This window comes from Ichthyophthirius multifiliis (assembly GCF_000220395.1).
Source record: "Ichthyophthirius multifiliis unplaced genomic scaffold scaff_1120509250080, whole genome shotgun sequence".
Lineage (NCBI taxonomy): Eukaryota > Ciliophora > Oligohymenophorea > Hymenostomatida > Ichthyophthirius > Ichthyophthirius multifiliis.
Window position 1 is genome coordinate 14,643 of NW_004087089.1, and position 26,276 is coordinate 40,918.

Genomic DNA, 26,276 nt, shown 5'->3' on the forward strand with positions numbered 1-26,276 from the left:
TTCATTTACATGTAAAATATTTTATATAAAAAATAAATAAAAATATTTATTATTATATTTAATAAATATATATTTTATTATTATAATTAAAGTTATTAATAAATATATTATTTAAATTAAAATAACCAATCATTAAATTTAAAACATCATTTTTACCTTAAAATCTAACAATTAATTATATTTTCTTTTTATAATACTTTATAAATAAAACATTTTTTTAATCAATTAGAAAAATATATATCAAATTTAATATTTTAGACATTTTTTGTATAAAAGTAAAAAATATATGTAATTTTTAATATAACATAGAAATATGTAATATTATATTCCCCTATTTTAATTGGAATGCCATTCACATTTAATTTTTTGTTTGTTTTTTCTTATAAAGACTTTTAATAATTAAAACAAAGAAGGAAGAAGGAATGTTTAAAAATATTTAAAAATATTATTTATTTTATAAACTAAAAAAAAAATATTAATTAAAATAGATTTATTTATAAAAGAAAATAAATAATTAAATAAAAAAGTTAATTATTTGTATTTATATATATAATATTTATATAAATGAAATTTATTTATTTATTTTATAATAAATTATAATGAAATAATTTATTCCTTGTGATCAATATTTTCTTATAAAATTTTGATTGATGATAAATTTTATGCTACTTATTTTATTGTATATATTAGTTTTATATATTTATTTATTTAATTTATTATCTTTAATAAAATTGAATGAAGCTATGTTTATTTTTTGTAATAAAATAAAATAATAAATTAATTAGAAAATTTTATATTGGTGTTTAAGTTTTTATTTATGAAAATTAGGAAAAAAGTAATATAAAATATTTTTAATAATCTAGTCATTTTATATATTTTAGGTATGTTCTAATTATTTTAAATTATATACTGTTTACCTTTATTTTACTATTGCTTATGTTTTTAATTTAAAAAGTAATATTAATCTAAAATAATTATTATTTAATTAAATTAGTTCTTATTATATATAATTAATTATAATTGTATTTTCTTTATTATTTTATTAAAATTTAATCAGGCTTAATAATTATAATGACTATTTATTTAAGTTGCTTAATTACAATTTTTTTAGTTTTTTACTTTAGTTAATGTATTTTTGAAAATCAGCAATTATAAATAAAATCAGCATAATTTTTAAGGATTATTAATTATTTATTTTAGAATATAAATTAAACTGAAAAATGTGATTTTTCTTTTATTTGAATTAGGTGAGTTATTTTGAATTTAACAAGTGGAATTATTGCACAGTTTATAATTAGGAATACAATAATAAAATTACAAATTATTAATATTATGATTTTTTATCTTTTATTTATTAAAAGATGATAAAAATAAAATTATTTTATAAATTTGTGAAATAATGTCTATTTTCGCTATTTTAATTAACTTTAATTTTCAAATAAATAGATTCAAATAGCTTTTATTACAAAATAAAATAATAAAAAATATTTGAATTTCATCGTTATGTTAATAATTAATAATAATTGTATATAGATAAAAATTTTATTTCTTTGTTATTAATTATTATATAATGTATACCTTTTATATAATAAAAAATGAAAATTATAAAAGAAAATTTTATTTAATCAAAAATATTAAATTTAAATTAATAATTTTTTTATTAAAAAAAAAATAAACATTTTTTTCTATTTATTTTATATTTGGGTTTTTTGTTAGTTATGCATTGATAAATATATTACTTATTTTAATGAATTTATATAAATATTATTTCTATATATTGTAATAATTGTATTAATAGTACAAATTTTCTTTTTATATACATATTTATATTAATATATATTAAAGTTATAATATTAAAAAAATATGGATACTAATAAAGAAATTAATAAAAAAAGTAACAATGAAAGCTAAAAATAATTATTAAATTGGAGAGTATATAAATAAAAAAAATTAAATAAATTTTCATTAATTAGAAATATCTTTATGATGAAAATACATAAATAGAAATTATCAAATTTTAAAATTGGGATCAAAATTTGACTTTTCCTTTAAGCGAGTTTTTTATTTGTATTATAAATTTAATCATAAATAAAACTATTTTTTTTATTCCAAAAAATAAAAAAGTGTACTATAAAGAGATTTAAACCGGACAAGAAATCAAGAAAAATTTTTTAAAAAGGAAAAAACATAAAAACATTTATAATTAATTGCTACATTTTATTGTATTCAAAATTAAGTAAACTATTAATAAGGATTATTAGATGTAATAAAAAAGTATTAATATTTAAAAATTATTTTAATATTTTTTATAATTGTTTTAAATTAATATTTAGATAATTGCGCCTTTCTTACTTTTAAGGTCCTCAGAATTTAAATTATCTAAATGTTATGCATATTTTAATACATTTATGAATAAATATTACCCTCAGATTCTAAAAGCAAGAGTATTTATTATATTATACATATATATATTTTTTAATTTTAAGACATGTGATAATGAAAAAGGACTTCCGCATGCCAATTGTGCGATTTACTTATGCAAACTTTTATTAAGATATCATAATTAGAAATTAATGACTTATTTAGATAAATTAGATATTGATATATCTATTACTGTTACTTAATGGCTTTTGACAATGTTTACATAGTAATAAATTAATATAAATGTAATTTTTTTGTTAAAAAAATAAAAATATATGAAGAGGATCTCCATTAAATATCGTGTATTTAATTTTTGATGAGTATTTAAAAAGAGAGAATAAAAATTATATTTTTTATTTAGCAATAAGTTTAATTTTAATCAGAGATAAAGAAATTTAGCAAATAATGTAAGAGGATGAGGATTAACTAATTATTTTTTCAATAAAAAGCTAAAAAATTTATAAAAATCGGAAGATGTTTAATTAATATTCTAAATGTAATTTAATATAATTTTCATTTTATATATAAATAAACTTAAATTATATATATATATATATATATATATATATATATATATATATATATTATTATTTTAATATTTTTTACTAATAAAAAAATTATTTAGGGCTGATAATATATAAAATAAAACTCCTTATTCGTTTGAAAAGTATATTAATTAAATTGGGTTTTATAGTTGTGCAAGTAATTAATAAATAATAATAAAAAATTTTTATTAGTAAAAATATAGTCTTGAGTGTAGAAGATATTAAAAATATAAAAGATATTCAACTTTTAGGAAATATGATTCCGATATATACTGAGGAAATATATAAAAATAAAAAGTTAAATTTTCGAATAATTGATTGTAGATTTAGTGGTCATGTTAATTATAAATTTCCTTTTACAATAAAGTTTAATATTAATAAAAATAATGCAAATGAGAAAATAAATTAATTATGTGAACATATAATTAAATAATATTAAAAAGATTAACATTTAATTTTCTTTATTTCTGATCTGGAAAATTAAAATGAAAAATATTATGTTTTATAAATTTAGAAAATTCTTATTAATAATGATTTGGAACATTTATCAATTTTAATAGATACATATAAAGTAATTTTTTTTTTTACTTTTAAATAAAAACATAAATTATCTTTTAAATATAAATAGGCAAATAAAATTATAGAAAAAAATATGAAAAGTTAAAATGAATAAAAGAAAATATGCAATATTTTTTGAATATATCTAATATTAAATACATATAATATTTATTAAATTTGAATATCATTTTTAATCATTTAGTTAAAATAATTTATTTTTTATTATATTTTTTTTTTTTTTTAAATTAAAAATAACTAAAAACTTTTTCACCTTTCTATATATTAAAATAAAAAATAATTTAAATATAAATGGAAAATTTTAAATGCATTTATAAACCTACTTCATTAGAATAACCAATAAAGGTTAAAAAACTTAAATACTTTTCATTAAATATAAATACAAAAAATAAATTTAAAAGCAAAACCAAAAATACATTCCAAATATTGCATGGATCTAAAAGTCTTAACCTCCAATATATAATTTTAAAAATGAAAAACTTGGAAATTTAAAAGCAACGGAAGATTTAGAAGGATATAATTTAAATTAAGCAATATATGGGGAGAAAAATAATATTTAAATATAGTTTTTATAATAAAATTCAAAAAATAATAATATATATAACATTTAAGAAATAAATTAAAAATATGGAATTAAATAACCAAAAGAATTTATTCAAAGCTTGATATCATATAAACATAATCCTCATTTTCTAGGGCAAAATAAAACTAATAATTAATAAATCAATAATGATGATTAAATAAAAAATAATAAAAATAATGATATTTAATAAGATTTTAAAGAAAATAATTAAAATAATATTAATAATAATTTATAAAATGAAACTTAAAATGATTAATAGTAAAAATAATAAATAAATAATTATAAAAATATACTTTAGAATGAAACTTTGAAAAGAATTTAAAATTTTAACTAATAAAATAATTTATTATTTAAATAATAATAATAGAAGTAATAATAGGTTAATGCTTAAAAATAATAATAATTTAATTCTAGTAATAAAGGAAATATATATGATAATTTAGATAAAAATATGGAAAAAATTTATATAAATTTGGAAAAATAAGTAAATAATTTTTATTTTATTTTAGTATATTTTTTTTTAAGGGCGAGAAATTAAGAAATATTTTACAGTGAAAAAAATAATAATTAAAAATATAAATTATTTATATAATATTTATTAAATATTAATTTTATTAATAAAATAAATTAATATATTTTTTTTAATAAATAATATTTTAAAATAACATATGGATTACAATATTTGTATGAATAAAAAAATAAATAAACTTATCTAGATTTATATTTTTTATTAATAGTATAATTAAAAACAAAACATTAATAATTAAATGATAAAATAAATTAAATAATAGATATAATTGTAATGATTAGTAAATAACTTTTCCACAATTGACTGAAATAATAAATTAGATATAACTTTATTAAAATAATTATATTTAAGAATCGTAATTTGTTTAAATAATAAAATAATTTATTTAAATATTTTTTGAAAATATATAAAGTTAAATTAACAAATTATTATGGAATATTTTAACAATTAGCAATTAAACTTACGTTAATAGAAATTTAATATTCAAAATTTTTTAAATATTAATTGATCCATAAATTAATTCTAAAGAATTAATTATGATTAATTTAAAATTTTTTTTTGAGTAAATCATATATATATATATAAATATGTATGTATATATAAATATATATAAATATATAAATATATATAAATATATATATATATAATTATTTATATTTATAAATCATAATTTATTTAATTTCATATTTTTTTTATATAAAAATAATATTTTTTATTAAAAAAAATTAATAATTTTTAATTCTTAATAAATTAAATTAGGAATTGCAATGAGAATTAATTTGAAATTAATGATTCTATATTAAACTTTATAACAATATGTAACTTAATATTCTAATAATCAGTAAAATCATCAATTTAATAAATTTTAAAGTAAATATCATACATAACTTTTAAGTCCCAATAGAAACAAAATTCATAATAATATTAATTTTTTACAATCATTTTCGAATAATTAATTTTAATCAATAGATTAATTAAAAATATAGCCAAACAAACAAAAACAATTCGAATATTAAACTTCTCCTTACTTTTTAAATAATATAATAAAAAGATAAGAAATAATAATGAGATAATTATAAAGATAAAATGATAATAAATTTTGTTTTTATTAAAATTCACCTTCTATAAATAATTTCCAGAATAATAATAATTCTATGGGAAATACAACAAATATTAAGGATTTTGAAGATTTTCAAAACAAATCATTTTATTTTGAATAAAAGACAATAAATAATAAAAAAAGCAATAATATTAATAATAAATCTTGTATAAATTTAATAGAGAATAACCCTGAGTAAGAATATATAAAAAAATCAGAAAAAAATAAGCATTATAAACTTCAATAATTATTAAATATGAAGTTATAAAAACATGATTTAAAGAGTTTTTTGATTAAAAAACTATTCGTAAACAACAGTTATGTATAATAATTTTTAAATAGAGATAACATTTTCAACTAATGTACATTTAAACCAAATATTTCTTATTAGAAAAAAAAAGTTAAAATAAATAAGAAAAAAAAGATGTAATTTCAAGACTTTATGATATAGAAAATTTGAAAAAAAAAGATATCGAAATACTTTAAATTAGAGTAAGACAATAAAATAAATCTATTGAAGAATGCACTTTTTAACCGAAAACTAATAAAAATATATTAAAAAATAAAGAAAAAGCATAAATTAAAGGATTTGAATAGACAGTTTTTAGGCTTAAAAAAGCCTTTGAATAATAATAAATAGAGAAGAAGAAAAAAGAAGAAATTCCTAATGGAATTCTTTTTGAAAAAAAAAAATTATTTTAACCGCCTTCTATGTTAGAAAGGTAAATGCCTAAATAAATACCATTTTATTATGCAAATATTACACTTCATAATGGAAAATAAGGAAAGGTTTCGCTTAATGAAAGGGATGATCCGGTAAAGGTGGCTTTTAATTTTGCGAAAAGCTTTTAATAAAATTAAGAAATGCATAAGTATTTAGAAAATTAATTAATAGACTCTTATAATAATTATATGATAATAAAAAATAATAATAGTTATAATAAAAATAGAGCATGAAATTTGTTCTTATAAGTATGTGATATTAATATTGTATATTGAAAATAAAAATACATTTAATAAATTATAAATAAAAATATTTTTAATTAATTTGATTATATATAAAAAATTATTGTATTAAAATATTAATTATTATAAAAATAAAAAATTATATATATTATTAAAATTGTAATAAAAAATTAAATTATTTAAAAATATATAATAAATTAAAAAAAAAAGATAAAAATATAAATTCTTTAAAGTAATATATTTATAAATAAAATACAAGTATTCAAATAAATAAAAATAATTTGAAATAAAATTAATTTATATATATATAAATAATATATTATATATATATATATATTTTATATATAATATATATTTAAACTCTTATTTAATTATATATTTATTTTAAAATTTTATTTTATATAATTTTCATATTTTTAATTTTTTTATTTTTTTTATAACAAAAAGAATAAATATATTTATATAATTTTTTATAAAAATAAATATATATTTGATATAAATTAATGATTTTATATATAATAATATTTTTTTTAATTTATATATTAATACTATAATATTTTTTATTTTAATAATTAAATTAAATAATTATTTTAAAAATATATGTTTATGTTTAAGCAATTTTAATTAAATAGGAAATTTGTCTTTAATTTTAATTTTTTAATTTAAATATAAAACTTATTATTTATATTCAATAATAAAAAGAGTTTATAAAAAATTTAAATTTGAAAAAATAAATATATATATATATATATTTATATATTTATCTATACATATATATTTTTTATTAATTTAAATAATTTTTAATATATAATTAATTTTTTATATTATTTAAATCTATATTTTATTTATTATAATATTTCTAATTTTTTATATAATATTGTTTTTATTTTTATTTTTATTTTTTATTTTTTTATATATAAATATATATTAATTACATTTAATAATTATAAGATTTCAAAAGATATTAATTTATATAACTAACTATTAATTTATAATTAAATTAACATTTAATTAAAAAAAAAATTAATTTTTTTTTTTACTAATAATTCTATTTTTCTATTATAAAATACAAATTTAATAAATATTTACAATTTTTTTTTTTAATAATAATATGTATTATAAATAAAATATATATAATAATTTTTTTTAAATAAAAGAAAAAAAAATAATATAAATATTTTTATAATATTATCAAATATATATTTAAAATAATTTTTATTTTTATTTTTATTTTTATTATTATTATTTTTTAAATTTATTCCCATTTTTTTTAGATTATATTTAAATAAAAATACAAAGATTGAAATAATTTTAATTATTATAACTGTTATAAAATAACATTTTTTAACATTTAATTATATAATCAAAAAATTTAATCAAATATATTTTATTTTCATCTTTAAATTTATGGATAATTATATATTTATTTATTATTCTTATTTTTTACCTGATCGTTCAAAATAACTTTATTAATGAATTTGTTTTAAAAACAAATTAAATCAGAAATTATTATAAATCGAGTAATATAATATATAAATCCTTTTTATATTTTTCATTTTTCTCTATAGCATTTAAATAGTTTTACATGGGACTTAATAGACTATTTTTAAAAAAATATTTCTTTAATTATTAAAGTTCTTTTAAAAATAATTAGAAGCAATTTATAAAAGTTAGTTAATAGGAGTTAATAGGAAAGTCTTGAAAGTAATTTTCTTACTACTCCTATTAAATATTTTAATATTTTAAAATGAATATATAATTATAATCTTATATAGATTAATATCAATGTTTTGTGTATCATATTCTTTTTATAAGAAAATAAATAGTGTTTTTATAATGAAGAGCATGTTTATTTAACTAATTATGTTATAAAATGATAATTTTTTGCATGCCAGTAAAAAATAATTGAGTAAGTAATTAGATATTTATTGATTATTATTTAATAAAATACTACTTATTAATTAAATATTTTAAATTATAGAAATATTTATAATCAAGTAATATTTTATAAGATGATTTCTTAAATGTCTATGCTTTCCATGTAAATGTTTAAATAGAATTACTTTCAAACTAAACCTAAAACCATTTAAAATATATTACAGTGATTTTATTTGGTAATTATTGGGAATAATCCTTTATTGGATAAGATAATTTTTATAATCATCTCTACAAGTGACAATAGTTAAGTAATTTTAATAGTAGGCTCACCTGAATTATAATAAAAAGGAAAAAATAATAAATTAAATTATTTATTTAATGTCAAGATTTACAAAAAATAAATTGGTTTTATCATATTAAATATAATTAATTTTTATTATAATAAAATATATATTTATTAATAAATATAATTATATATTTATTATAAATTAATATTTAGTATAAAATTATTTTATTTAAATATATTTTTTTTAATTTAATTATATTAAAACATAAAAGATTTATTAATTTATAGGATTAAAATTAATAAAAATTAAATAATGTAATTTTCTATATTAGCACACTTTTTCTTTATATTAATATGCTTATTAGCCTCAATTCTTTTATATTTATACTATGATACTTACTTTTTACCTGATTAAGATAATTTTACTATTGATTTTTGCCAATAGCATTAAAAAGAAGATTAGTACAAAAGTAAAAAATTGAGTAATTTGATATGTAATCATGATTGGAAAAAGCCACATTTCATATGGCTACAAATAGATGGACTAGCATGGGATTAAATAGAGTATTTAAAGTAACGTATGTAGAATAATTCACTTATTTTTAAGGTTAATGGTCCTTTCTTTAGGTAATCAGGTGCAATTCATGAGAGTTATTTTACAGGAAAACCTTCAAGAAATTTTTTTGCAAATAGATTAAAATTTGATAATCTTATTAAGCAAATATATCTTTCTAAAGCTGTTAAATAAATTAAGTTTTTAGGCTCAGACTATCCTATTCCTGCTTTAGTAGAAAAATACTTTGCCAATTCTACTTTATATAATGGTGAAAATATGTTTTTAACTAATTTATGTGATACAAATAAAGAATGGTTATATGATTAACCAACCTTTTATTTACACGAATGGGAAAAATTTGGTGTAGATTTTAATAGAACATATGTTGATGATTATTTAAATAAAAACTTTAAATTAAATAAAAATTACAACTTCGATAATTTATAAAAGTGCTTATAAGGGAGTAATATAATAAATGATAATTTGGAACCATAATAATCTGCTATTTATTATACTACTTTAGTAGATTTTTAAAATCACCTTGATTCAAAAAGACATATATCAACTGTTGTATTAACTTTTTATATAAATAAAGTTATAGAGTTAGTTAATAAATATACATCATAGTATTTAAAAGATACTGTCCTTATAATAAGTAGTGATCATGGAGGTTAATATTTTAATGGTGAAGATAAATTCTGTAATCATGGGTGCTTAAGTGATACAAATTAAGGAATGCTTATAATAAGTACACCAGAATTATAAGGGAAAGGAAGGACAGATACGTTAGACTATTTAGATTTAGGATGTACAGTTTCATAATTTTTAAAAGGAGTTAATTTCCCTTTATTTAATTAAGGATAGCCTTAGCCTATTATTAAAGATAATTTCGAATTTGAAATTATGGCTTTACATAGTAAATATGTTTAATTAAAAAAAAATTTAGAGTTATTTAATGAATTTAAAGATCAAGATGAAGATTTTGAAATTTTATATGAAGATATTTTAGAAAAAAAATTAAGCTAAAGTGAATAATCTAATATTTTAAAAAATTATTAATAAAAATGTTAAGAAATGAATATATAAATGCTTTAAATTTAGCTTGATAAAAAAAATAAAATCTATATTAATATTTTTTTAATAATAATTCCTATTAATTTATTTTTAATAATCTTTTTAAATAGACATTATTTTATAAATAAGATATTTTCTTTTTCTAAATTTGAAATTTCTATTTTTTCTTTGATTTTTCTTCTTTTTTATTTTGATAATTTATTAATATTATTTATTTCTTTTTTAGAAGATAAATTTTATGATTTTGGAGTAATCTCAGATATTTTAATTACAGTTATTTTAATGCTTTTTATTATTAAATATTATAAAAATAAAATTAAAAATAAATAATTTTCTGATTAATATTAAAAATAAATTGATATCGAATTATATTAAGAAGATAGTAGTTAAAAAAATAAAAAATAATTAGATCAGTTAAATAATGATCAAAATATATTTTAGAAAATCATTTCAAACTATAATATTTTTTATGATCAAATTTTATATATATATTAGAAAACTTAAACTAAAAAAATTAATTTATTCCTAATATTTTTAATACTATAGAATTTAAAACTGTATTATTAATTTGTCTTTAAATTATTTGTAGAGTTTTATACTACAATGATACTTATATGGTATTAAAATAAATACATTAAGAATCAGAATATTATTATGTAGAATTAACTTACATTAATTACATAATATTTATTTTATTCTTTATTTTACCAAGATTAATCAAATAAAGAATAATGATTATACATTTAATTTATTATTTCTTTGTTTTTTTATCAATGCTTTAATATGATGTTATTGATTAAAGAAATAGAATGTATAAAAGAGAAGAAACTATACTTTTAATTAGATAAACAACCTTTATGTTATTTGCTTCTTCTATATTTAATAATATTTTAGGACTTATATAACACTTTAGGAATAGATAAGAATGTGATGCCAAAAAAAATAATATTTATATTCTTCTTTTACTAGATTTTATGATATTTGTATTTTATATTTAATAAGATATGGAAAGAATATTTTGCTTTATTTTTGTTTATCCTTCTATTTATTTAATAAAGTCAATCTATTATAAATTATAAAAAGAAGATGAACAACCTATAATTTAAGACGGCGAAACTAATAAAAAAAAAGTTTTAGTAATTATTTAATGATATGTTAATTTTTATTTATAGCATTAATGTTTAAGAATTCATTAAATTTATTCTAAATTTTGAAAGGAACTCTTTCTTTAGATGTTAATTTAGGATCAGGAAATAAAACTATAGGTCTATATTAAGATAATACTCCTATTTATACTGGAATTCTTTTTATAATTGGAAAAATGTAAATTTTAATAATTTGTTTTATGGAATTTGCTATATGTTTATTTACTTTTAAATTTAATAAATTTTTAATTATTAAATTCAATAAATAGAATAAATAATAGTTTTTGTTTATATTCTTTAAATTAATTATAAGTGCTTTATAATTATTTTATTTATTCTTTAATTTTTATTATATATGCATTTTTATTTGGTTTAGTACTATTAGTGTATGTTTAGCTGTCACCATTGTCCCTTATATTATTTGTTTAATATTTAATGGTTTGTATTTAGTTTTTAAAATAGCTTTTTAATAATTATAAAGGATAAATCTTTTTTGAAATAATATTTTTATAAATAAAATTTTATATTTGTTTTTTATATTGTTTATTTAATATTTCTTGGCATTTTTTGTTGGGATTAATAAGTAATAATCTTAAATTTTAATTATGATTTTTCTACTAATCAAAGTTTTATAAACAAATTGATTTATTTTAAATAATAAAAAAAGGAAAAAAAATAATTAAAAATAAGATTAAAAAATTAATTCAAATAAATTTCATTTTGATTAATAAAAATAATTAATTTAGAAAATGTTTAATTCTAAAAAATTAAATAAATCTATTCATAATTAAAATTTAAATAAATAGCATAAGATATTATTGTTAACATCTAAAAATTCAGTCATTGAAATAAAATAAAAGTTGTAAAATAACTAATTTTATTAAAATGAACTTAAGAATTTAGAAAAACACAAAAACTCTTAGTTTATTTACATATTTTATTAGTATTTAATAATTTTAATAAATTAAATCCTAAAAATATATAAAAATTAAATTTTTATAAAATTATCATCATATAATAATTATTTTAAATTATATAATATAATATAAATATAATATAATTATATATATATTATATTATATATATAAATATTTACCAAATCTATTATTATTTTTTTATAATTAATTATAATTTATTATTTTAAATTAATAAAAGAATATACAAAAATATAAATATTATTTTATTTAAATTTGTTAGATTTAGATATTATTATTTGCTTTTTTTAATACTAAAAAATTATTAATTATAAAAGAAATAATATTATAAGAGTTTTTTATTTAATTAAAAGTATATATTCTTATTTTTTATAATTTGTATTTTTATATTTTTTAAAATCATATTACATAGATTTATTTAAATATAAAGAAATATTATGTAATATGCTAGCTATTATATATTTCATTAATTGAAAGAAAATAAATAAAATTATATAATTATATAAATTATATAATTAACGTATTTTAATTCAATAATAATATTCTGACTCTTAATATTTTTATTTAATTTTTGTACAAATGTCATCATAAAATAGAGATCTAAAAATAATTTAAAGTAAAATTAATAAAGGCAAATTATAATTATAATTATTTAAATTATAATGATTAATATTGTTTAAAAATTTTATTATATGATTTTATTCCAAAAAAAAATACCGCACAATTATCAAAGAAAATATAAATAAATGTAACTTATTGATAAGTATTATAAAATAAATAATAACAAAAATAAAATATAAAAATAAAATATAAATTTATATAAAATATTATTTTTATTTAGATAAATAATTAATATAATTAAAACAAGAAAAAATATTAATAAAATATTTATATAATATTTATTTTATTTATAAAAATATATTTTAAGCATTTATTTATTAATTTTTCATATTTCACTTTAAATTTATTCTTAATTTCTTTTCATTAATTTTCATATAATTATTTTTTGTAAATTATCATCTTCTAAATCGTCTTTAAATATATTATATAATATTTAATATCCTTTTAATTAAAAATATTTAATATATAAATAAATAATTTTTAATTATAATATTTCCTTTTTTAATATGTTATGTTATTATTATAGTTTCTAAATTATCGTATTTTATACTATTAACTAATATTATCAAAATATTTAAATTAAACTCTAGTTTCTTCCTATCATCTAGATAATAAGATGGGTAATAACATAATCAGTCTTTTTCTATTTATCACAAATATTAGTTAATAAAATGACTTTCGCCATTACAATTAATTATTTGAATTAGAAAAATAGTTTATATTAAAGTACAAGATAACCTAAACCTTAAGTATTTAATATATTTAAGAATATTAAAAATTAATATCTATCTTAATAATTTTATATAACTTTTTTGAATAGCACATTATTATCTAAAAAAAGGGTTCTTAATTAATTCATGGTTAAATAGTCTGATTTATCCCGTATCCATTATAATAAAACCATATAAAATGTTATTTTTTTTTAGAATTATTACATATATTTTATATTATAAAATACTTTTTTTTATATTTTTCAATATTCTAATAAAATTTATTTAATAAGTTTTTTGATACCTGTTATTTTTAATACTATTTTCAATATAAATCTTATTATACAAAGTAATTTTATTTAGGTAATAACATATATAATTTTATTTTTTATGCAGATTTTAAATAAGGTTGTTTGTATAAAATAAAACATGTAAATGTATTTTAATAATAAATATAAATATTTAAAAAATAAATGATATTTTTAAAATATAAATTCATTTTAATAGCATTAACTTAAAATAATATTAAATATTTAATATGTAAATCTTTTTTATATCAAATATTAAAACATTTTTCATATTTATTTGTTATCTATGTATGGAATTAATTTATACAAACTAATTTAATAAAATCGTCATAAAAAATTAAATCAATAAAAGTTTATTTGTAATATATATATTTTATTTATACAAAATATATTTTAGATTATTTTCAATTGTAAATTTTATGCGATTTAATTTAATAAATTAAATATATTAAAGAATGTAATAATATTAAATATTAGTTTTTTTATAATTAAATAAACTAAAAACATTGATTAGAATATAATTATCTGAAAAAGTATATTTATTTGGTAAACATATTAAGATATTAAATTTTATATATAATTTATAAAAATTATATATATAATTATATATATTTATATATATATATTTATATTATTATTTATTGTTTTATAATTTATTTTTCAAAATAATATATATTATCAATTCTTTAAAAATCATTTATGGGAAGTTCATAATCCGTATATTTAAATTTACTTTAAAAAATCAATATTTTATTATAAAAAATATATAAGAATTAAAATAATACCTAATTAAGTCATTTATCCACAAACATAAGAAATTAATACTTACTATCTTAAATATATAATTAAAATTTAAATATTGATGTATAAAATCATTATGCTTAATACGGATATAATTATCCTGGTCATGGTCATCATATGTAAGGAAGAAACTAAATAAAAGTAAAAAAAACGATGCCAATTAAAAACGATATGATAATTAATAAAACTCAATAAAATTAGTAAAATTATAAAAATATGATACTATCTTATATTTTTTTATTAAAAAGGTAAATTAATCAGAAAACATTTATTTCCTTTAATTTACATATGTTTTTGAAGTTGAATCCATTTTATAAATATACTTTGCTTGTATAGAGGAATTGGAAAACTTAAAAAATATCACCTTAAGGTAAAGAAATCATTTTTTATTTTATTTTCAAAATAATCCTTTATTATATTATTTAAAATGGAATTTATAATTTTATTCAATATTATTTTATTTTATACAAATTTAAAAATTAATTTGTTTAACAAAAATAAAACTAAAATAGTATAAATAATGATAATGTTGGTTAAAAATTTGGAAATAATACATTTACATTACCGTCAACAGATAAAAAAGTTAACTTTTTTGACGGAACATTATATCCTCTTAATATTTCGAAAATATCAATAAATACACTTACGAAATTCGATGGGAAACATCGTTTTCCTTTAATAATAAAATGTGTAATAAATTCAAAAACTTATTATATATAAATTTTAATTAAAAAAAAATAAAAAATTAGGAAAAAGTAGATAAATCTTTAGAAGATAAAATTTTATATACATATTGCAATATAATATAAATGAAATCAAATAAATTACATATAGAAGTTATTAGATAAAAAATAGAAATAAATAATAAAGCATATATTATGAATGAAATATTTGGTATAGGAGATTAAGTAGAAATCGAAAAAGAATAATGTTCCATTTGTTTATCTTCTAATATAAATACAGTGATTCTTCCATGTAGACATATGTGTCTTTGCTACGATTGTTGTAAAGATCTTAAAGCAAAAACAAATAAATGCCCTATTTGTAGAGGAAGTAATACATTTTATTTTTTATATAAGATTTATATATTATAAAAGAAATGATGAATTTCTGGAAAATATAAAAAGTTAGAAAAGAATAAAATATTTTATAAAACAATTTTTTTGAAGAATAAAAATAAATGTAATTCTGAAAAAAACAAAAAAAAATATTATAAATAAAAGCAAAAATTTTAATGTTTTTTTTTTTTTTTTTATGTTTAAAAACATTTCAAAATAAATTAAAAAATATTCATGCTTAATTTTAATATTTTACTAAAAAAATTAAATACAATATTAACTTAGTATTTATTTTTTTTAAACAAAAAAAGTTATCAAAGCTTATTAGTCTTAAAAAAATATAATTCATTCGAAAATATTTTATCATTTAAGCCTTATTAATTTATCCTTTTATGTTATTAAATAAATACATTTATAATCTAAACAAATAATATTATGAATAAAGCTTAAATCCTATAAATACAAACAAATAAACCATATAAAGGTTGATAAGAATTAAATATGGAATTAATAAGCTTAAAATGAACAAAAAGACTTTTTTCATAAAATATGAATAAAATACATTATTTGCTTTATTTTTATTTATCAAATTAAATGATTTAAAATTTTCTGAATTTAAAACTAATTAAAGTAAATTAAAGTATAAAGAAATTTACTTAAAACAAATAATTAGAATTTGAATATTCCAAACTTTAAATTATTAACTGGTATATAGAAGAGTATTATCTTAATATAGATTTATAGTTTTATTTTCTGATCCTAAATTTATATATAAAAAAAAGGAGGAGTTTGTTTTAAAATCGAGAATAAAATTAGTTAATTTTTAAACATTAAAATAATGAAAATACTTTATTTAATATATTTTAAATACCATTTATGTCTTCTTTTTTTGTTTAAACTAAAAGATTTACATTTATTTACAATTAATAATAAATACATTTTATCAAAAATATAGAAAAATAAAAAAAAGGAAATCAAAATAGTCTTTCCACATCTTATTAAATATAAACAAAAATACTATAAAGCCAATTCGAAGAAAAACATAAATATTAACTTTCAATAAATTATTATTTTTATCTATTATTATATGTATGTAAGTTGTAGTATAAGATTAGTTACTCCAGAAATAAATAACATAAATACAGTAAAACTAATTAAAAAAATATTGTATTAATCTAATAGTTTTTTAATTTAAAAGATTATATGAAAAAAAATTGTTATAAATAAATAATATATTATAGTTTTTAGACACAAATTTAAATACATCTTTATTTGTAATAAATATAAATATTATAAAAATAATGTAAAATTATATAATCATAATATTATTTTTAACTTTAATATTTCTATTTATGTAGAAAACTGATTATTATAAAAAATTTAAAGTATATTAGTGGAATAAATATACATTCTAATTATTAAAAAAAATTAAGTGATGTTTTATAATTCAGCTTTTTCATTAAAATTTAAATATTATCTAATCTATTTAATATAATTTTAGTTTATTTTTGGCATTATATATTCATGCTTGTTTGTTATAATTCCTATTAATAAACGTAATAACTATATATATTTATTACATTGAGTTGTATTTAATATAATATGATTTATTTTAAATGACATATTAATATTTAGTATTATATATATATAATTTATTTAAACAAAATATAAATATTAATATATTTTTATAAAAATATTTAATTTTTATTATATTTTTTTTTTCTTTATTTTAAATATAAATGTTTTAACCTAATAATATCAAAACATTAAGAAGTTTAAAATTAGATAAATAATTATAAAAGCCTGATTAATAATTCTAATAAACCTTTTTATCTTAATCTAACTTATTAGAATAAACAAATAATCAATAATAATATTCAGGGAGTGAATTAAGTAAATCATAGGCATTTTTTATGAATAATTCGGAATGCTTTAGTAAGGTAAAAGAGCTTTTATAAAAAAGTTCTGAAAACCCAATAAATTGGGTAGGAGAACATAAAGAATTATTAAACGAATTGAATGTTTTTATAGAAGAAACTCGTTAATGGAGAGATGAACAAAAAAAATAACTAGAAGAATAACTTAAATAAAATAAAGAAAAGGCAGTTTAGTCTTTAGAAGAAAATGAAGAATTATAAAATAAAATAAAAGAATAAAATGAATTTGAAAAATATTTAGAAAAAATAAAATTAATTTAAAAATAATATAAGAATGATTATGAAATATATGATAAGTATATTTAATAGAAAAACTCAGTTTATAAATATGACTCTGTTGATAACTTTTAAGATTAAGAATTGAATTATCTTTTAGAAATTTCAAAAAAAAAATGAGTAATATAGAAAATTATGAAAACTATATAAAAAAAGCAGAAATGGAAGTAAATTTAGGGAAAATTTCGTAATAAATGGAAAATAATAATGATTATATCAAAGAAAATTAATAAATTTTTAAAGAAATTGATGAATGGGAAAATTAAATTGAAAATATTTTAATAAAAATGCCTTATTAAGAAAATAATAATATAAAAGATTATAATATTAGTAAGTAAAAAAATAAAAATATTGAAATTGATAAAGAATTAGAAGAAATTGAAAAGGAATTTGAAGAAATAGAAAACATTATTAATTAAAATTGAAAATAAAATATTTATATATATTTTTATAAATTAATATAATAAAATATATATATATATATATATATATATATATATATATATATATTTGTATATTAATATTTAATTTTATTTTTGATTTAATTTTTATAATTTTCATTTATAATATACAGATTCTTTTTATTTTTGTTAAATTTATATTCACTGAGTATTATTTACAATCCAAGGATGTTTCATAGCTTAATCTAGGCTCATTCTTTAATCTATATTTTTTATTATTAAATTCTACATAAAATTTATAGCTTCATTAGATAGATAACTTGGATAATTAATATTAACAGTCTTTATTTTTTCATAAGTAACCTTTTAATTTTTATCTTCGAAAGGTGGATATCCTACACAAAATTCATAAGTTAAAATTCCCAAACACCATATATCGGCATGATATCCATGTATAGAATGTTCAACCATTTCAGGAGGTAAATAATCTTAAATATATTGATACATTTTTAATAATAATATAAATTTATATACCTAATGTTCCACATACAGTAGTTCTTTTATTACTAGGAGCATGTGTAGACCATCCAAAATCTGAAATTTTAATAATTCCCTTTTTTTTATATATTTTTAATAAAAGAAATATTCTTTTTTATATACATCACAATTTAATAAATTTTCAGGTTTAATATCTCTATGTATTACATGTTTAGAATGCAGATATTAAAGTGCATTTGCTATTTATTTTATATAACTAGCTGCCGTTTTTTCATCAAATCTTTTATTTTTCTTTATATTTATAATATATTTTTATGTTTTTGTATTTTTTATTTTTACTTAAGATCTTAAAGTTTTATATAATTCACCTCCAGAAGCATATTCAAGTATCAAATATATTTTTTTTTAATCCCAAAAAAAACCAAAGAGTTATAATATGTTTTAATGTTTAAGATGTGATTGAATTTCTATTTCTAGTCTAAACTAACTTTCTGAATTGCAATTAATTAATTACTTTTTACTCAAAACTTTCAAAGCGACTATAAATTTAGTTTTTTTTGTTCTTGCTAAATATACATGGCCATATTTGCCTGTTCCTAAAGGCCTTCCTATTTCAAAATCATCTAAAGACCAGTTAAAAGGATCAAAAATATTGTTTTTTTTTTCCTTATATATATTTAAATATGGTGTTTATTCTCCTAAATTAGATTTTTGGTTATTTTTATTGTTCTCTTTTGAATTAAAAAAGTTAAAGAAATTAAAATAAGAGGTCTTTTCTTATATTTCTTTGCTTTAAGGTTGTTAATTATTATAGTTTTTATTTTCTTAAAGAATATTTTATTAAAACTACTTTAATATGTTTTCATCATATTCATAACCTCCATTATAACTTTCTATTTTATAATTTACATTATTTTATTGTTTTTACTGACTTTTGTTGTAAAAATACTTCGCCAAATCCATTTTATAATTTATATATTTTTTTTTTTTTTAATTTTTTATATTATAAATTTAAATTTTTAATTTAAAATTAAAGCGGGTTATAATTAAATCAAAACATGCTTTTATATTTTTTTAAATAAATTTTCATATATAATATTAATTTAATATATTTGCTTATTTAGTTATAAAAAAAATAAAAAAAATGTAAATTTAATTATAATTTTTTATATTTTATAAAAGAATATATATATGTATATATATATATATATTGATATATTTATATTATTTTAATTTTTTTTATTTTATTTTTTATTTCGTAGATTTTTTTCTTTTTTTAATGTAATTTTTATTTATATATATTATATATTTATATGTTTTAAATACTAAATGTTTGTTTTAATATCTATTTTTTGTTTTATAAAATTTTTAATTTTGGATTAAATTTTAATTAATTTTTTTCATAATTATGCTTTTAGTTCCTTAATTGTTTTATAAATACATTACCATTTATCTCCAGTTTCCTTGTTTATTATAGTTTTGTTTTTGTTATAATTTTAAATTTAATTTTTTAGTTAATAAAATGAAATAAGTAACTTTAATGAATGTTTAATCCATATTATTTTTATTGTTTTATTCATATATTAGTCCTTCTATTTTATGTTTTTTTTTTTTCATTGCTTATCTCTTTATATTCTAATTTAAATTTAATTTTATCATTACTAGCATATATTATTATTATGATTTATTAATGTTTATTGTATCTTATTTGGTAACGTTTTATTCTGATTTTTTCTTCTTTCTCATATTTATTTTTAATAGATATCTTAATTAATTATTTTGGTTGTTTATGTCATTTTAGTATAATTATACAAAATAATAATGTTAAAATTGATATTTTGAACCAATTTTTGTATCTATTCATTTGATTTTTGTCGAACATACAATTTTTATATTTTTTCAATAATTTTTTTTGACTAAAATTATTTTATGAGGAAAAATAAGAATTTAAAAATGAATTATGATAAATTTATAAACAGCTTAAATATTTATCTGCAAAACTTTAATCAATAATAAAACTGGTATATTATTTAGGAAGTTTTTTTAACGAAAAAACAAGATTGAATAAAGTAATTGTTTATTAAAAAATTATTTCGAATATAAATGTACATAACAAAATAAAGTATTTATAAATTAAATAATATAAAGTTAATAAAATTCTTAAAGAAAATATTGTTCAAGATTTATTAAAAAAATAAAATTAATTTATATAATATATATATCTATTTATTTATAACTATAATATTTATAATAAAATAAAATATCTAAAAAATCTAAATTTAAGTTCTAACAAGATTATATATAAATAAAATTAAAAAATATATGTATATATCAATAAACTGAAATATTTTATATTTTTTTAAAATATTAATATATATTTATTTTTTTTATTTTATATTTTTTTTAAAATAAAAATTATAAAATTTAAAAAATTTAAAAATCTATAAATTATACATATATTTTGCTACTTAAAAAATAAAACAAAATAAAAAAGTAGTAAAAAAAATGTTACCATCATATGATTATACACTAATTCGTTATAATCCTGATTTTGACAAAAATTTAGTATAAAAAAATAAGCAAAACCCTAAAAAAACTGAAAATAATGAAAATGATTAAGGAACAATTGAAAAAAAAAAAAAAACAACTGAATAAAAAAAAAAAGAAGAAAATAAAAAAAATATTGAATAAGATAAAAAAGAACAGGAATTAATTTAAAATATAATGAGATATATGCAAAATAATATAGCTGATTGCAAAACTTAGTCTTATTTTAGATAAAAAGAAGAAAAAGTACTAATTGATAATTTCCTAAATAAATATGAGTATGAGGAAGTTTCAAGAAACTATAATGATTTTGGCATGGCTGATTTGGTTTTAATCTTTCATAATCCCGATTAGAAAGACTAGAGCATGTTTTCTAAAAAACCTTATGTGAGGTTCTAGGATGCTGAATAAGTTTTTGATAAATTATTGAATGTTTTAACAGATGATGGGTATATTAAGTAATAGTTATAGGCTGAAAGGAAAGCTTTTTTATATTCTTTTTTATAGTTGGATTCATATGAAGATGAAAACGAAAAAAAGCGAAGTCTTAAAAAAAGAAAAAGAAAAAAAATAATGCTAATCGAAATGAAAATATTATGCATTAATAAGTAAAATAAAAAGAAAAAACTTAATGGGAAATATATAAAAAAGAATATGATAGATTAAAAGCTAATAAAATGAATTCTTCAAATTAATTCTAAAGTTTTGATTTAGAAGAAGAAAAAAAATTATATGAACTATTAATGCAAATTTCTATTAAAGAAACTGATTAATTTAAAGGTTATTTAATTAATATAAGAAATAATATAAATAATTATTAAATTTATATAAATAATTAATATTAAAAACAAAAAATAAATAATAATATAAAAAAAAATATTATGTATAAAAATATATAAAATATATGTAGTATATATTTATCTATATATATATATATATATATATATATATATATATATATATTTTTATATTTATAAATATATATTTCTATATATATATTTATATTTTCACTTAATTCTTATTAGATATAAAGAAAAAACTCACAAAAGGCGGTTTTCTAGAAGAACATGAGGCCGGTAAAGGTAAAAAAGATACATATTTTTAAAATGATTGGATATGTAAAAATAATATTCCTAAAGATTTTATGACATTAGTAAGATTTACTATATAATAAAAATTGACAAAAAAAGCACATTTTCATACTCGTAGTTTTTTATCCAACGATGGAAAAGAGATTTTTATTTTAATAAAGGGTAATGAATAGATTTTTAAAAAAGAGGCTAAATCTTCTGGATTAACAAAATAATTAGAACTAGGATATTCAGATTTGTTTAGTTTAGAGCCTTGTGATAAACTTTATAGGCCGATGAGATTGAAGAAACAAGTGAGGGATTGCGTTAAGCAATTATAGAAGAAATTATAAAAAAATTACGATTTAAAGAATTAATTTGAATAAAATAATAATGTTACAAAGAGGAATTTCAGAAGAATTGAAAATAGGACTTAGATGTTATTTGAAGTTGTTAAAAAATGGAATAACGATGTTTTTTGGGCTAATTTGGCTTATAAATAATTACAAGTTGATTATTTTATGAATGAAATAGCAGAAAAACTAGGTATTAATAAAGAAAACGAAAACGCAGAAATTTTAAAAGACTCAGAATCTACAACTAGAGAAGAATGGGAAGCTTATTATGTATATTTAGATTATCTAATATATTTTAAAAAACTAATAAATAAATTACAAAAAATAGCTAAATAAGATAAACGAGAAAAAAAAATTAGATAAAAAAATATAGTAGATTAAAATGAAGCGTTTTTATATAAACTATTCTTTAGAAAAGCAGTTAGAGACACAAATGAAGTTTATCATTAAATAAATGGGTTTTTTTCAACTTAAAAGATACTATAAAATATTTGGGATAGGTATATAAAAATAAATATATATATTTATATATATATAAATAATATATATATATTTATATATATATTTATATATATATTTATATAGATTAAATACTCGTCCAATTTCTGCTTATGTTGATTATTTTGATAATAATGATTAAACAGATAGTTTTTTATGGCGAAAATATGAAACTAATGAAAAAAAGTATCGTTCAATGTTTTTGAATATGGAAAAAATAAAACTAACATATTCTATGATAGTAAAACAAGTTAATATTAATGGTTTAGTTCGAAGTCCATTTTTTTTAATGAAGGAATATTTTGCTTTACATGATCCTTATTAATTACATGGTATTGCTAAAAAAGATTATTTTAACGATTTAATAAAATGTGGAATTGTGGATAAAGATATAGCAACTGATACTGAAAAAGAGCTCAGGTAGATGTTTTAATTATTAGAGGATGAAGCTGAAGGAGCCGATTTTGATGCTGATAGTGTTTCTGAGGAAACTGCTTTTAATTATTTAAGGCCTTGGCATATATAGGTGGATTCTATTAGAGACTATTTCGGAGAAAAAATTGCTCTTTATTTCAAGTTTTTAGAATTTTATACATTCCATTTAAGCTATTTAGGATTTATTTCTATTTTGGTATAGCTTTTGAAAACATATGTAGACTCAGATAAATTAAATAATGCTCTTAATATAAGTTTTTCAGCTATTATTATTATTTGGTCTACTCTATTTGTAGAAATGTGGAAAAGAGAATAAGTATTTAAAAATTATAGTTACAAAATATTTATACATTATATAGGTATTATTTTCAATAGAATTCGGTTAATAGGATTTCGAAGAAGATGAAGCGGAAAGACCTGAATTTGAAGGTACATATTAGCGATCTATTATTTTAGATAAATTAAATGAAGAATATTTTTCCCCTGTTAAAAGAAAAGCAATTATATTGTAAAAAAAAATTATTATAATTAAAATATGAATATGCTTATAATTATATTTTTTTAAAAATAAAAATAATATATATATATATAAATATATAGGTTTGCTCTTATTATAAGTTGTTTAATTATATTTATAGTATTTTATGTTGTGATAAATATATTTTAATAAAAGAATATATGGGTATAGAGTCCTCCTGTATTCCTTTAAGGTTTTATAGATCCAAATATATTTAGTTCAATATTATTAGCTGTAAATATAAATATATTCACATTTATATATTCAGGAATAGGAGACTATTTAAACAAAGTAGAAAACCATAAAATATTATCGTCATATGAGAATTCCTATATATCTAAATTATTTCTTTTTTAATTTTTCAATACATTTAATTCTCCTCTTTTTGTGGCTTTTTTAAGTGATGTTTTTCCGAATTTGAATTTATGTAGATATAACCCTAAGTTACCCCCAGATTGCTTCAAAACGTTAAGTTAAAATATCGTTGTGATTTTTTTAAGTATGATAGCAAAGAATATACCAGAAATTCTAGTCCCTTATTTAAAAGCATTTTCTAAAAGTTTTTTTGGATAAAAAAAAGAAAAATAAGTGATACACCCTTTTCATAAAATTGATAATTATGTCGAATTATAATCTCTATAAGAACCATATATGACTAATAATGATTTAGATGGAACAGTTGCAGATTATTTAGAACTTGTTATTTAGTTTAGTTTTTTAACTATTTTTGGGTTGAGTTTTCCTCTATGCTTTTTTATTGCCTTTGTTGTTAATATTTTAGAAATACAAGTTGATAGATAAAAAATCTTTAATTTTGTCAAAAGACCTATTCCTACAGGGGCATCTAATATTGGAACTTGGCTATTGATTATTGATATTATTAGTTTTATCTCAATATTTGCAAATGCTGGTACTATATTATTAAAAATTATATTTTATTTCTTTATAAATAAATGTATATATTTATTTTAAAATAATATAAAATAGGCTTAATTGTTTATACTTCAAAACTTGTTGAAAAATCATATTAAATTATTGTTTTTATTTCTCTTTTATTTGGATTTTTATTTATTAAGTATTTACTTAGATTTTTGATCCCTGATGTACCAGAAAAAGCTTTGATTATTAATAAAAGACATTAAATTTCTATTGATAAAATTATAAAAGGATTTTAGAAAAAAAAAATAAGGACTTATTACATTGGCAAAATATAAACTGAAATTAATGGAATCAATAAAAGTGGAATACATTTAAATATATGAATAAATTAACTATTTTCATTTTGAAATAAATAATATATGATATTATTTTCTACTTTGAAATAAATATACAATATTATTTTCTTTTGTAAAATAATTTATAAAGCATAAAATTTATTATAATAAAAATATTAAATATTTAATATTTAAATAAATATGTTTTATTATAAAATTTTATTATGTAAATGTTTCATTTTAAATTTTTTTTTTTTGATTTATTTATAATTATTAATAATTTACTAATTAATAATTTTTTATTTTATATTAGCTTTATTTTAAATTGTAAATATTTAAATAAAACATTATACTTTTAAAAAATAATTAATTTTAAATGACATCTTAAATAATTTTTTACTATTTTCAAATAATAAATAAAATTTTAACAAAATTA

General features: G+C 15.1%; 4 protein-coding genes across 4 annotated transcripts, besides 51 other annotated features; 3 read left to right on the top strand and 1 right to left on the bottom strand. All coding sequences in view use genetic code 6, as the record gives it.

Annotated features, from left to right (window-relative positions):
- The first annotated feature begins 31 nt into the window (after positions 1-31).
- Positions 32-90: a microsatellite.
- Positions 37-87: a microsatellite.
- A 2,483-nt stretch (positions 91-2,573) lies between the features above and the next one.
- IMG5_046980 (hypothetical protein) lies at positions 2,574-3,635 on the top strand (the record flags this gene model as incomplete). The annotated part of the gene is made up of 3 exons (XM_004037590.1): positions 2,574-2,647; positions 3,047-3,123; positions 3,595-3,635. The coding sequence occupies 3 exons, from the start codon at positions 2,574-2,576 to the stop codon at positions 3,633-3,635; spliced, it is 192 nt and encodes a 63-aa protein (XP_004037638.1).
- Positions 2,962-3,006: a microsatellite.
- Positions 3,636-5,217: 1,582 nt separating the features above from the next.
- Positions 5,218-5,300: a microsatellite.
- Positions 5,224-5,300: a microsatellite.
- Positions 5,224-5,317: a microsatellite.
- Positions 5,318-5,337: 20 nt separating this feature from the next.
- Positions 5,338-5,392: a microsatellite.
- A 1,264-nt stretch (positions 5,393-6,656) lies between these two features.
- Positions 6,657-6,700: a microsatellite.
- A 149-nt stretch (positions 6,701-6,849) lies between these two features.
- Positions 6,850-6,916: a microsatellite.
- A 71-nt stretch (positions 6,917-6,987) lies between these two features.
- Positions 6,988-7,018: a microsatellite.
- Positions 7,004-7,074: a microsatellite.
- Positions 7,018-7,074: a microsatellite.
- Positions 7,075-7,149: 75 nt separating this feature from the next.
- Positions 7,150-7,218: a microsatellite.
- Positions 7,201-7,247: a microsatellite.
- A 206-nt stretch (positions 7,248-7,453) lies between these two features.
- Positions 7,454-7,497: a microsatellite.
- A 102-nt stretch (positions 7,498-7,599) lies between these two features.
- Positions 7,600-7,629: a microsatellite.
- Positions 7,630-7,821: 192 nt separating this feature from the next.
- Positions 7,822-7,859: a microsatellite.
- A 71-nt stretch (positions 7,860-7,930) lies between these two features.
- Positions 7,931-7,963: a microsatellite.
- A 719-nt stretch (positions 7,964-8,682) lies between these two features.
- Positions 8,683-8,730: a microsatellite.
- Positions 8,731-9,014: 284 nt separating this feature from the next.
- Positions 9,015-9,090: a microsatellite.
- Positions 9,032-9,071: a microsatellite.
- Positions 9,066-9,107: a microsatellite.
- Positions 9,066-9,118: a microsatellite.
- Positions 9,119-10,556: 1,438 nt separating this feature from the next.
- Positions 10,557-10,611: a microsatellite.
- A 2,079-nt stretch (positions 10,612-12,690) lies between these two features.
- Positions 12,691-12,729: a microsatellite.
- Positions 12,691-12,746: a microsatellite.
- Positions 12,691-12,750: a microsatellite.
- Positions 12,692-12,746: a microsatellite.
- A 331-nt stretch (positions 12,751-13,081) lies between the features above and the next one.
- Positions 13,082-13,111: a microsatellite.
- A 267-nt stretch (positions 13,112-13,378) lies between these two features.
- Positions 13,379-13,407: a microsatellite.
- Positions 13,408-13,478: 71 nt separating this feature from the next.
- Positions 13,479-13,519: a microsatellite.
- A 934-nt stretch (positions 13,520-14,453) lies between these two features.
- Positions 14,454-14,508: a microsatellite.
- Positions 14,509-14,797: 289 nt separating this feature from the next.
- Positions 14,798-14,863: a microsatellite.
- Positions 14,802-14,865: a microsatellite.
- Positions 14,802-14,874: a microsatellite.
- Positions 14,804-14,870: a microsatellite.
- Positions 14,824-14,864: a microsatellite.
- A 692-nt stretch (positions 14,875-15,566) lies between the features above and the next one.
- Positions 15,567-16,580, top strand: IMG5_046990 (ring zinc finger protein, putative; the record flags this gene model as incomplete). Its single annotated transcript, XM_004037591.1, has 3 exons — positions 15,567-15,723; positions 15,783-16,086; positions 16,537-16,580. Exons 2-3 carry the CDS (start codon positions 15,843-15,845, stop codon positions 16,578-16,580), a joined length of 288 nt encoding a protein of 95 aa, XP_004037639.1. The 5' UTR covers positions 15,567-15,723; positions 15,783-15,842.
- A 2,077-nt stretch (positions 16,581-18,657) lies between these two features.
- Positions 18,658-18,710: a microsatellite.
- Positions 18,711-18,736: 26 nt separating this feature from the next.
- Positions 18,737-18,822: a microsatellite.
- Positions 18,773-18,814: a microsatellite.
- An 84-nt stretch (positions 18,823-18,906) lies between the features above and the next one.
- IMG5_047000 (protein kinase domain protein) lies at positions 18,907-19,583 on the bottom strand (the record flags this gene model as incomplete). The annotated part of the gene is made up of 3 exons (XM_004037592.1): positions 18,907-19,193; positions 19,240-19,318; positions 19,572-19,583. 3 exons carry the CDS (start codon positions 19,581-19,583, stop codon positions 18,907-18,909), a joined length of 378 nt encoding a protein of 125 aa, XP_004037640.1.
- Positions 19,584-20,386: 803 nt separating this feature from the next.
- Positions 20,387-20,428: a microsatellite.
- Positions 20,428-20,456: a microsatellite.
- A 1,368-nt stretch (positions 20,457-21,824) lies between these two features.
- Positions 21,825-21,867: a microsatellite.
- Positions 21,832-21,884: a microsatellite.
- A 462-nt stretch (positions 21,885-22,346) lies between these two features.
- IMG5_047010 (hypothetical protein) lies at positions 22,347-25,888 on the top strand (the record flags this gene model as incomplete). The annotated part of the gene is made up of 6 exons (XM_004037593.1): positions 22,347-22,530; positions 22,776-23,676; positions 23,762-24,425; positions 24,469-24,617; positions 24,710-25,536; positions 25,614-25,888. 6 exons carry the CDS (start codon positions 22,347-22,349, stop codon positions 25,886-25,888), a joined length of 3,000 nt encoding a protein of 999 aa, XP_004037641.1.
- Positions 22,578-22,627: a microsatellite.
- Positions 22,580-22,629: a microsatellite.
- Positions 22,600-22,655: a microsatellite.
- Positions 22,642-22,755: a microsatellite.
- Positions 23,691-23,760: a microsatellite.
- A 10-nt stretch (positions 25,889-25,898) lies between the features above and the next one.
- Positions 25,899-25,970: a microsatellite.
- A 132-nt stretch (positions 25,971-26,102) lies between these two features.
- Positions 26,103-26,136: a microsatellite.
- Positions 26,137-26,276: the final 140 nt, after the last annotated feature.